This window comes from Clupea harengus, chromosome 7 (genome assembly GCF_900700415.2).
Source record: "Clupea harengus chromosome 7, Ch_v2.0.2, whole genome shotgun sequence".
Lineage (NCBI taxonomy): Eukaryota > Metazoa > Chordata > Actinopteri > Clupeiformes > Clupeidae > Clupea > Clupea harengus.
Window position 1 is genome coordinate 5,925,694 of NC_045158.1, and position 12,423 is coordinate 5,938,116.

At 43.3% G+C, this 12,423-nt stretch overlaps 2 protein-coding genes across 5 annotated transcripts in view; both read left to right on the forward strand.

Annotated features, from left to right (window-relative positions):
- Nucleotides 1-1,388, forward strand: part of LOC105889922 (protein unc-13 homolog B) — an 89,039-nt gene extending 87,651 nt beyond the window's left edge. For all 3 annotated transcript variants that reach the window (XM_042708215.1, XM_042708216.1, XM_031570289.2), the window contains one exon: nt 1-1,388. This exon is cut by the window's left edge and continues 332 nt beyond it. The gene's annotated coding sequence lies outside the window, so the exon portion shown is untranslated.
- Nucleotides 1,389-2,669: 1,281 nt separating this feature from the next.
- Nucleotides 2,670-12,417, forward strand: LOC105889921 (phospholipid-transporting ATPase ID-like). 2 transcript variants are annotated; one of them, XR_004163999.2, is made up of 4 exons: nt 2,670-3,497; nt 10,390-10,468; nt 11,249-11,307; nt 11,720-12,417. XR_004163999.2 is itself a non-coding variant. In XM_031570290.1 (3 exons), the coding sequence occupies exons 1-3, from the start codon at nt 10,426-10,428 to the stop codon at nt 11,840-11,842; spliced, it is 225 nt and encodes a 74-aa protein (XP_031426150.1). In that variant the 5' UTR covers nt 10,065-10,425; the 3' UTR covers nt 11,843-12,417. The 2 variants fall into 2 exon arrangements, 1 of the variants encoding a protein (XP_031426150.1); XM_031570290.1 differs by lacking the exon at nt 2,670-3,497 and having other exon boundaries at nt 10,065-10,468.
- The last annotated feature ends 6 nt before the right edge of the window (nt 12,418-12,423 follow it).

Here is a 12,423-nt window from a genome sequence, read left to right on the forward strand (position 1 = left end):
TTTGGACTGCCTGACTGATTCTTTTTTAATTGATTGGGCAGTTGGTTTGGTTGATTAGATCATTGATTGGTTGATTGATTTGAGAGCGTCAAACACTGGCACTGTCACTACAAACATCTCGCTCTACACAGTCTCTGCCTCACTGCAGGACAATGGTATCAGCCTGCAGTGGTGCTGGTACCAGTCACAATGGTATCAGCCTGCAGTGGTGCTGGTACCAGTCACACTGGTATTCAACTTTACAGTTGAGGACTAATAACTTGATATCTATCGTGCTTAAAATACATCGGACAGATGAATTTACCTTCCATCCAGTAGTGGAAGGAGGAATGTCTCTGCTTTCTAGTAATGTCTACACAAGCACTCCCCTTAACTTCTCGGTCATCTATCTCCCGTCATGAAGGCGGTGGACTACAGTCAGAGACCGAGGCCTTGTGTTTTTGTATTTCAGACAGTAACTGAGTCGCTTGTGCTGTTGGCTGTGCTGTGATGTGCTGTCAGTTTCTCCGTCAGCAGGTGTTCAATGTCTCTGTGTGTGTATGTGTGTGTGTTTTGAAGGGCGTATGCCACACAACCTACCCTTTGGGTTCTCGCAGGTGCTCGGTCAGACAGACAGTTCCTCGGCCCTGTGATTGAAGCCTTAAGGTCAAAGCCACTGCCTCCGTCGTTAGAGTGTGTTGTTTACCTGCTGCTCATTAATTCATCAATTCGAATGTTTTTACTCAAGTAAAGCCACCCATAAGCAACCCTTAGGTGTTCATGGATTTTTTATGTAAAGTGTATTTAAAAACTGGATGTTATGTTATATATGTGACTGTCAGGATGCTGAGAAAATCTCCCTTTGCCTACTGTTGCCAGGGAACCATTTGGAAAAGATATCAGAGCTTTAGTAAGTAAATGTTTAACTCGTACTTTGGGTTTGAGTTTCACTATTGCAGATCCTCTGAGCCTCAAAGTCAGACTCTTCTCATCCTTCAGTTTCCTTTTCCTGATTGGTCCATGGGCATAAGCCCAACCGTTTGATTGGTCCATTAGCCGACATACTAGTTTCTGATTGGCTCATGAGCTGATCATGGACTGTCCCACAGAAGTGCCACTCAGAGGAAGATTAAAACCATACTGTGTTTGTTCTGTGCCAAATAGTTAAAGCATTCATTTGTTTTCAACTCCAGTCATTCATACCTGTCAAATGCTGTCTTTTACATTTATTTATTTTTTGGACACATTGAACATTTATTTATTGACTTTCTGTAAAGAAACTTAACTAGCATTGAGGATACATTTTTATTTATTTATTGTCAAATGCAAGAGGAATGTTGAGTATCATGGAAATGTGAAATATACTTGTAACTATATTTGAATTTTGTATATAAAATATTTATGAATTATCTTTTGAGACTGAGATTTTTTTACTCCTGTTGGCTGCATAAGGAGACATGACCCTCTTAAGACAAGTCTGAATCTGTTCTGTCCAGAAGATAATATTTCAAAGATTGCCGCCAGGGTGAAAAGTTCTCACCACAATAAAAATGTGTATGGCCTAGTGTTTATCTGTAGAATACTGTGAGTCACTTTAGACAACAGTGTCTAATAAATAACTAAAGCGTCAGTAAGGAGTTTTGGTCCAAAACTAGCAAGTTAACCGCCTAAAAGCCATTAAAAAATCTTCTCTGTACTTCAACCGTTGCATACTGTTGCTTTTAATCTAAATACAAATGTCGACGTGCCACAGATGCACAGCATCTTAAGTGCATCTCAATGTGGCAGATGTGAGAAGTCCGTAACAGAAGACGTTACTGTACTCCCCAACTCCGCAGGTGCACACGCGGCGGTGGGGTTGGAGCTGGATCGCGTTTCCTCCTGCCCGCTCGTCCGCGCGGCAAAGACTTGTTTATACAGCGCCGTGATAAATGCAGTTTTAATGGTTGTCTGCCCATGCGAGACACTGAGCTGTGCATAGACTTCCTAATTTGTCGTTTTGGCTCACCCTTTATCTTTCCCCACTGATAGGTCTCTGGCTTATTCATGATTCACCTCCTGAGGTACATATGGGTGATAATTAACCAGCAAAAGCCCCGCCAGCTCAGCCATACAATACCCCTCTCTCTCTCTCTCCCTCTCTCTCTCTCTCTCTCTCTCTCTCTCTCTCTCTCTCTCTCCCACATTACAGCCTCGGGGCAAGGACCTGATCATTTTCCAATCAGCAGGACTGGACATCGCCTCAGGTCAGGTCACTGGAGCCTGGTGAGAACATTTTGGCTCAGACATGGAGAAAGGTGCAGTAGAATGGAGCAGCGGAGGCCTGTCTGTGCAGCAGTTGTTCAGTCAGCCAGTCACAGCAGGATGTTTTGGGTGCACAGTGGTGGGAAATGGTTTACAGACCAGCCAGGCACCGCAGTGGTGGTGAATTAGTTGTGTTGTTGCATTAGTATTATGCAAGCGAACTTTAGAAGGCTTGGAGTGCAGAAATCAAATACATCCACTAACTTTAATAGATTTGTTATTTTTGTTAACGGTTAAGTCAAAATCTTCTCTGTGAATAGTTTTAAAACAGTTTAGCCATGTTAAATAGAAACTAGTCCTTGGAAAAGAGATAGAGAGTATGGCACTTTCCACATTCAACATGTCTGCCCACAGAGGAAGCCAACAGGGATCCGAGATTCCGATATCAGTGTGATATTTCAGTTCAGTTTCCCCTTCGTGAAACATGTCACATCATCTGAAGTGTGAGAATGTGTTTATGTCTCAGTGTGACTCTTAAGGGATAGAGGAAGAATGAGTGGGAACCCTGATTGAAGACAGCTGTGGTTGTCTATGACTTAGCATGTAGGACTTAAGCACTGTGTGAGTGTGTGTGTGTGTGTGTGCGTTGTTTTGTGTAATAGCAGAGAGTGGACAGCAGGAGTGTGTGAGTTGTTCAGTTCAGACTCGTGTAGAAGGAAAATGGAGAGAAAAAAAAGCCTTGTTTCCTCTTTTGGTGAGCAGCAGGAAATTGATACTTTAGAGCAGAGTGGGGGAGAAGAGAGAAAAAGTTCTCCCTCTGACTGAACAAAGGACAAGAGAGGAGAAGCAGAGAGGAGGAGGGATACACTCGCAGAGAGAAAGATAGAGCGCATGGGGTAAAGGAGAGGGGGCAGAAAGAGTGTGAGTGTGTCAGAAGAGGTAGGACAACCAAAGAGGACAAGAGAGAGAGAGAGAGAGAGTGAGTGAGTTTGTGGTCCCGCCCCATTCTCTTGTTTATCATGAGTAGGAGTGATTGAGTGAATGAGTGAGTGCATGCCTAGTCTACTTCTTCAGCCCAGCGTGAGAGAAAGACGATAGTGGAGGGAGAGAGAGAAAGAAGAAGAAGAGAGAAAGAGAGAGAGAGAGAGAATGAGATAGATAGGAACAGACCAGGCAAAGAGGAACCGTTGGTGATTTCCCTCCCGGAGGACCAGCGGAGGATCACTGGAGGGCACGCCACGCCGCCCAGGGGAGCGAGGAGACGCCGCTGGAGGGTAGGAGCCAATCATCAATCTCAGATTGGATGGCAGTAAGAGGGCCAAGGTCAAGTAGGGGAGAGGGTGGTCAGATTGGGGGGTCTCCAAAAGTCTAGCAAGAGCGGCGAAATGGCAGAGACTAGTGCTGAGATGAGAGTGTGTTTGTGTGTGTGTTGAGTGTTTGTATGTATGTGTGTGTCTGTCCGTGTGTGTGTGTGTCTGTGAGTGTGCTCCCCTACCCCAACCCCCATCTCTTACCTCTCTCTCCTGGTTTAAAAGCCAGGGTGGAAAAAGTGAAAGTTTGGTGCAGAGGGTTTGCCATAAGGAGATCATATTTCTAGGGAGCAGGGGCACAAGAGCAAGACTTTGGGAAAAGTTAGAACCATCTCTGAAGGTTGCCAGGGCAGCTTCAGTTGCTGACTTCTTACTTCTCACTGTTTTTATGGCACAGTCCCTATCTATCAGTTCCACAAAAATAGAAATGTATATTTTTAAACTCTGTGCTATTGTAGAACTGTAGATAAAGATGAACTGTATACCAATGAAATACAGTACTCTCTGCATCCATTTGCACTGTAAGGTATTTAATGGAAATTATGTTCAATGTTCAGTGTGAAATTGATCACTGACCTTTAAGATTGAGGAATTGCATGACATTTCTATTAAAAAAACAAGTGATCTATTAGAATTGAGGTTATAGCTCAGATATCTGCATTGTTTTGGGCTGAATTTGACTGGAAGTACAATACTGTAAAATGTCTTGTGTGGTCATATGAGAGGATGCTGCCTATATGTATCTATATGCTGCTCATTGCCCTGACATGAGGGACCCTTGTAATGAAGGATGACCTTTGCATGTTATGGTGTCTTTGTAATGACCCCAGACTCCAGGCCACGGCTGACTACCACCCTATCAACTAAAACATATCACTTATATAAGCACTGTACACAGGGTTGTGCCTATGAGTGATTCCGTTTCATAATTCACCAGCCAACTATTGTTTATGAATGAATAATTCATCGGCCAATCAAAACGACATGGGTTTATCATGTAAAGTGAGAGGGCTGCCCTCCGTCCCACCTGGGGATATGCGGGGTGACTATCTAAAGATCACCTTAATTATTCAGCGATTGGTCAGTCTGTCGCGTGTATTTTCCGACCGTCTCTTTGTGATTTCTGGTGTTTTTCATGCCACCCTCAATTTCCTGGATTACAGCAGGCCTCCCAGCGGTCCAGAGATGTGCTTGTGCTAAATAGATTATCAGCAGTGGACTGAGTCCTCCGCTGCCTCTGTGAGCCGACCAGGAGTGGTCACGCGGCGGGCCAGGGGGAAGTGAGACTGGACATGCTGGGTGTGCGGGGTGTGTAGAGTCCAGATGCTGGGCACTGGGTGGCTGCCTGCCATATTTCCCACCACATACACTGCCACCACACCCCAGTCTGATGAAACAGGGGCGCAAGACGTGTGACTGTGGCTCTCGTTTGGTTCTCCTTGAAGGTCAGTGGATGGAAAAAGAGCGATGGACACCAAAGCCTCTGGTGTGAGTTCCATTAAGAGGGAAATTAAGTGAAAAGCCGGCATGGTGACAAAACACTGTGGAAATGTATTCACTTTACACTGAAGCAAAATGTATGCTACTCCGAGCCCTCCGAGCAAACCTCGTACGGGAAGTTAGAAAAATGAGTAGGTGCACGACAGCCTCTCTGAGGTGCTCGGAGAGGGTTCGGAGAGAGCTGTTAAAGTCGGAGAGGGTTCGGAGAGAGCTGTTAAAGTCGGAGAGTTCGGAGAGGCGTTCCCTGTGTCCGACTCCGTGAAATCGGAGTAGCATAAATTTAGCTTAAGGTCTGATAGACTACTGAGAGACTGAGGAACTTGAGAACTAGACGACTTTTGGTGGTAATCAGTTCCTCTTCCCCCTCGCTTCTATCTTTTCTCAGCTTCCCTGTGTTATTTACCAACAGACTGCCCAGGAAGTATCACGGCTGGCGTCACTAAGGGACGGATGTCCTCTTCATGTTTTCACTGTGATGTTATGTCCACATTAGCAATTGGCAACATCATCTCCAAATACTTGGTAGTCTTGTTAAGACAGTTTATAATTACTGTCTGACTTTACAACTTGATTATAAACTCACAGTATTCTAGGTAGGTATTCTTGTCAAGTAGTGTAGTTGTCAGCGAAGGATGTGTTTGCGAGTCCAGGGAGAGTGTTTTTGGCCATGGGAGTTCTACTTAGGTCCAATAGCCATCATCGCCCATTCACTGATTGTTAATCAGGCTTTCCCCTTGATATTTGTTTAATTGAATCATAGTCTACAGAGTTGGTTGTGGCCCAATCGAAGGTCACAGATCCCAAAGTCTTTGTGGTTGACCAGATTATCTCCTAATCGGGCATTCTTTTATGTTTCACCACTTCACTTGAATATTGTTTTTAATTTCCGTGTTTTTACATGTTTGTAGTTCGCCCCGACGGAATTGTTTTTCCTTTCCTCAGAATGACAGCCCCACTCTCTGGACAACTTCCATGTATTGTGGTAATCAGCAGTCAATCATCCTGTAATGGTTTTACTCTTTTCACACAGTTTTACTCCACTCTGGCTAAAGGGTGATTTGGTAAAAGCCTTTTGAAATCACAAAACTACGATATGGCAGCTCCCATAAAATGTAACTTTTTGTCAGTTTGCTGGTTCAAATTCAAATAAGTTATTAATTATATGCAGCAAAACCATATAATGGGTTCCATGAACCCTTGGCTTGGTTTAGTCTGCCAATCAAAATCTTTCCAATCTTTATGGAAAAGTGTCCCTGCCAATGATGTGTTTTGATAAGCAACTCACTATTTTGCTTTAAGTGAATCTGATTGACATTATGTTTAAACAATGGGGGACATATTTCAGTTATACATACCAGTGGAGCTTCTATAGGCTCTTTAATGTGCCATTTTAATGTTGAGGCAGTGACACTAAGTAGGCATAAATATCCATGTTTACCTCCTGTGGCTCCAGTATGCATTCTGTTTTGGACTGATCAGTGGACTGTTTTGACTGGTCAGCCTTCATGACGCAGATATGTGACCATGACATCCATTCTCCTCTTGGCTCCCTGTTTTCTGAAGTAATGTTATTTCCTGCCCTGTGTTGCTCAAGTGTGGCTACACATCCCTGCTTAGCCCAGCCTTTGACAGACACACTACATCAACCAGTCATTATGTCCTGGGTTATTTCATTACCCACAATACTACAGAAGCAGAAATCCCCTGCGGGTTCACCAGAAAAGTGTACTCACTCATCCATTTAAACTCCATCATCAACCTCAACTTCCCATCATTGCATAACATTTTGGTTAAGACTTTTAAGGGAAAAAAAACACAACTTTTACAGTTTTAAAAAATGTAGCAAAAAATTCCTTCGGCACAGTACACAAAAGGCACCAATCAGATAGGCCATGCCGATAGGAACAACGCAAAACATGGTAAAACGGTTGACTTTAAGATGAATTAAGGCTACAGATGTTAGATGTACTTTATGTTCCAAATCTTTGGAGCCACTCATGGTGTACTACTGCCAGCCTTCTCTAGTGCCCCCTCCCCTCCAGCTAACGCTCAGAGTAACCACACTGAGTGCCAACACCACACAGCGCACTGCACAGCCCTCTGCCCTTCAGAGCCTTGCTCATGTTATACAGGACAGGAAGAGGGAGGTCACTTACTTAAACCTGAGAGAAGGGGGGAATTGTTAGATTTAAGAATCTGGCTGCCTGTCAGGAAGGAGGTTTAAAGAATAGCCAGACCAAAAAAAAAAAAAAAAAGTGAAACAACAGCCATGTGTGAGTCATCTAGCTGCTAGGCACTATCTCCGAAAGAAAAACAGCTGTTGTTTTCCCAGGATTCACTCGAGGCATGTAAGTGGTCGTTGTAAATATGGGATCTTTTCAACAGTGCACAGAAAATTTCAAATGAACTTCAAACATGGTGTCCTTCAGAGTCAGCCTGATGTTGGTGTTCAAAAGAGAAGAGCAATCATCTCTGTTCATGGTAGTGGTTATAGTGGTATCTAGATGTTTTTTTTGTGTATTTCCTGTAGGGTCTGTATAATCTAAGAAAATGTATGTATGTGTGTGTGTGTGGGGGGGGGGGGGGGTAGTGTGTGTGTGCATGTTTGTGTATTCATTTCCTCTGACAAACATGCTCAAAATACTGCAAGTGTTTCATCTCCCCCAAGGCCTGTGACACTGGTCAACTACATGCCATCTTCCTCATTCAGTCTCAACCCACTTTTCTTTTCTTCCTCTTCCTCTTTTTTTGTTTTTTTGTTTTGTTTTTCAAATTTTAAATCCTTTTAGTGCTGTGATCTTCCCAAGAGTCGTCGTCTCTGTGGTTGCAACACTCCTACTGTGTCAGCTTACACCAAGCCTGTGAAGAGTGCTTCTCCTCCGTAGTGGTGACAATGACACCATCTAACAGACTCCTGCTTCAACAGCTATCTATGCGTCATTATTAATGCACATTGCTTCACTCCTCATTTTACTTATGTTTGTGTTCATGTTTAGATAAACTCTATGTAAATGTATAAATATGTATTCAGATGTTTATATTTGTTTCTTTTGTGGTATGCTCTCTTTGTCTCTGGCCCCCCTTGTGTATTTAACTGGTTTGCGCCACACAACCACAAGTGCTCATCAAGCACCATCTCAGAGATTTTATGCGTGCGTAGCCGCGTAGGAGTGAAGGATTTAGGTTATGGCTGTTCCTGTTAAAGGGGGTGCAGTCAGCGATTCTGGGAAAAGATTATTGGTATTTGAAGTCAACACCCAAAGAAATACACTCTTCAATGCTCCTTCAGACAATGTGATTATGTTGTGGAGTTAGCGTTATGTTAGCATGTCTCCCTTCCCCCTGTCCTGTGCACGAGCATGAATGCCCCCTGTTGCTGATTGGCTGGAATAGTGTTGGGTGGTTCGGTCAAAACCACTTTTGTTTTCCACTTACAGAACCTGGGCTGTGTACGAACACCAGATTTATTTTCAGCGCACACACAATGGACAGCTAGGGGACCACGAGGAGATTTTCGCTGAATTTGACAAAAGGTGTACTGGATTAGAATCGCTTACTCTACCTTTAATCGGGTGCTTTGTAGTGATGGAAGTGGGACTTTTGCTTTCTGTGGCTTGCGTATGAGAAATACATGGCCTCCATGCGAGACCTAGACGGGTCTATGTCTCAGTCACCTAAAACAAACAGTGTGTGCCTAAAGGCCGTTTCAGGCAGAGGTCGTAAGGGGCTGTAAATTCCCCAGTTGGCTGACAGCTTAAAGCCCTCTGTGTGACTGGAGAAGTAGCCACGGCACAGAGAATGGCAGAGACGCACAAGAGAAGCAGTCTTTGAGTGGCCTGGATAGCACTGTGTGTGTGTGTGTAGGCTTGGGGGGGGGGGAGATTTTCACTGTGTGTGTTCCTGCTGTGCGTCCCACGGCACATTCTCAAACACACACACATGTGGCAGCTATATATAGCCACAGAGGTGAAGTCACTGTGGATTCCCAGCCAGATGGGTGTGCTGAAAACTGCTGTTTCCTGCCTTGCTATTATCAATAGCACCTCCCATGTCCCAGTACATCCCAGCAACAATCTATCTTCTGCACTCTCCTCAACATACCTCATGGGCTTCATTTGAGTAAAATTACATCACTCTATATGTGTGTGTGTGTGTGCGTGTGTGTGTGTGTGTGTGTGTGTGTGTGAGAGAGAGAGAGACAGAGAGAGAGAGAGGAAGAGAGAGAGAGAGAGAGGGAGTCTATCAATGTGTGGATGCAAGCATTTTTTAGCTTTGCCATGCTGTGTCTGTTGGCGCCATCAGACTTGTAAACATTTAGAAAATTGCAATTTACTGCTGGAACAACCTGCATAGCATTCATGCTCTATGAGGGAGTTGGAGAAACTGATTCATTTCCATCAGTGCTGACTCTCCCTAGAGCGCCATTAGAACAGTGGGTTTGATGTCATGCAAACTGGGTTGGAGGGTTTGCCCTTTAGGTAGTGTCTGCTTTCTGAGGGCATCCTATGAAGGACTCATACTTCCCAGGATGCAGACTTCTGCTGATCCCCTCCCAGCCATCACCACTGTGCTGATCATATCAATCAGATGTGGAATGAACCCCTCCTTATGGGTCTTTGTTTTTGTGTTAATTGTGCGTGGAAAATAAATAAACCATGGCAGCTAAAATATGTGTCATGAGTTTCACATGTTGGTTTTTCATGGTTTCGTGTTTTTTTGTCTGTGCCGTGGGTGGATATCTCTCCTCCTATGAGTGTTTCACCACCAACGGAGTGCAGCGCTAGCAATCCCAAGGTCCTTAGACCACGGAAAACACATTTACTGATAAAGGTGGTGAGCCTGTGCCAACTGGGTTTAACATGCTTCAGATAAGACTGATGAAGAAAAACGAAAGGGTTTTTTTAGTAATGTGAAATGTGTGGGTGAAGTTATTGTGTGGAAGATTTCAAATCAGACCAGATAAGGTAAGGAAAATAAATAAATATAACCAATAATGAACTAACTAAACCAAAACAAAAGATTTCTGCAGACACTCAGAACGCACCATACTGTATATGCCATTTTATCAATACACTGAAATCAAATATGGAAACATATTAGGTTTGTCTTCATATGTCTTTAATTCTTTAATTACTCTGCGAGCTGATATAAATTATACACATATCTAGTATACTGCTTAAAGGCTTAGATGGTTTTGCGCTTCAGTGTGCCAACTGTATCTTGGGAATACCCTGAGGAGCGACAGAGAGCTGATTGGTGTTCTGTAATGACTGGAAGTGTTTAAATGAATGGTCGATTTCCTGCCCAGCGGTAGAGAAGTCAGTTCTCATTTGTCTTTGATGTCTTTTCATTGCAGATGTGATGAGTAAATGAGCAAAGGAGAGGTGCAGCCATGTCGTTCTTTGGCCTGGATTGTGTGAGGACAAGAGAAAGGGGTAAAGAAACCGTCCACTGCGCTCTCTTTCCCTCTCTCCTACCCCCTCTCTCTGTATATACGTTTCTACTTCGCTTATTTGGTCAATGTTTCTCCTTTCGTATACTGGGGAATTTCCTGTAGATTTAACTTACAGTATACACCCATGGGAACATTTCTGTTCTCTAAGAAGGTTCTTTGGTAGCTCAGGAGACCTAGACGTGATCTCATTATTGTTTCAAGAATGTATGGATTCAACAGTTTAAGACAGAAATGAGATGAGGCATTTTATTAATAAATTACAAAATAGCCCTCTCCACAACACAAGACTTTGAACAGTCTTTTTGACATAAGCTAGTTTTAAATGCATTTTATTGTGAAAGTTTGTGCCTCATCCCCAAACTCCAAGATTGTCTTGAGGGAAACACAGAGGAGGTGATATTGAGATGTCTGAAACTGTAGTAAAACGTGAGCATGATTTGTGACACTGTTGACATTTCTCCTTTAAAACCTGAGTAGAAATTTAGTCCAGATAGAAATCTGAGAAGCAGGGGATTTTGTTCTAAATCTCATTCATAATCTCACTGTTCAGATCTCTAAAGATCTCTTTTTTTAGTTGTTCTGTTCCTGTGGGTGTGCAGCACAATCCAATAGGTACATCTGTGCCTAAAGCAACTTTGAAATAGAAGATCAATGCAGTCCAAATGTGGATTCCTTCCTTTAGCTATTGATGTTGGTATGTAAGTATGTTTTTTCCTTGACGTAGTCGACATTGACAGCATTTCTATTCAATCTGTTTCAGAGGAGGAGAGGAGACTGAAAGCCAATGACAGAGATTATAATCTCCCCTTTAAGTATGCGGTGAGTTCAGAAACAAAAACTAAATCTTTTCATGATTTCAACCAGACACACACACACACACACACACACACACACACACACACACACACACACACATACTCTCACACACACACACACACACACACACACACACACACACACACACACACACACACATATGAAGTTTCTGTTTTAAACTACTGTCCTCTGTCTCTCTCTCTCTCTCTCTCTCTCTCTCTCCTTATTCACCACTTGAGGAGGAAGTTTCTGATACACATCCTTGTGCTGTGTTAGGAAATGAAACAAATATTTGGCTACTGTGGTTACTTGGTTAAATGTTTACACCCTTTGGAGATGTTTAACAGACACTGCAAAGAATTAACCTCTCTCACATTTAATTCCCCTTTTGCCCCTCACCCCTCGCCTGTTTCAGACCAACGCCATTCAGACCTCAAAGTATAACGTCCTCACCTTCCTGCCGCTTAACCTCTTTGAGCAGTTCCAAAGGATAGCCAACGCTTACTTCATTTTTCTACTCATGCTACAGGTGAGCTGACGTTAACAGCACCACAGTCATTGTCATTGATTTGATATCTAACAGGAATGTGTCTTTTCAGAATCAAATTTCTTTTTATAATTTCCCTAGCGAGCTACACTGTGGTATATGTAAAGACACTGATATACCATGACTAAGGGCAGTGAATAATAATGGGAGGGAGGTTTTGATATGGAGCTAAATTACAGTGTTCTCTGTTAGTAGGAATCCATCATCCCACTAAGATACAGTCCGCAATTCTGGCAAAAAGTTGTTGATATTTCAGCTCAACAGCCAATCAAATTACTGTCCTCCCTTCCATACTCCGGAAGCAACGTGTTGATTGGCTGGAATAGTGTATGGCTTGGTTCGAGCCACTAATGTTTGTTTCTCATGTATAGAGCCAGGACTGTGTACGCGCACCGGAGTTTTTCAGAGCACAGACTGAACAGACAGCTAGAGGCCCGTGAGGATTAATTCAGTGAATTTAACCAAAAGGTCTATTTTGGGATAGGAGATTAGAATCGCAGACTGCACCTTTAGATCAGCTTGTTTGTGCTCTATTCTTACCTTAGGTTTGGTATGATGGGCAAACTACCATG

Coding starts and splice junctions, on each gene's coding strand:
- LOC105889921 (XM_031570290.1), top strand. CDS start 10,426: ATGTCGTTCTTTGGCCTGGATTGTGTGAGGACAAGAGAAAGGG. Junction 10,469..11,248: donor TGTGAGGACAAGAGAAAGGG/GTAAAGAAACCG, acceptor AATCTGTTTCAG/AGGAGGAGAGGAGACTGAAA. Junction 11,308..11,719: donor ATCTCCCCTTTAAGTATGCG/GTGAGTTCAGAA, acceptor CGCCTGTTTCAG/ACCAACGCCATTCAGACCTC.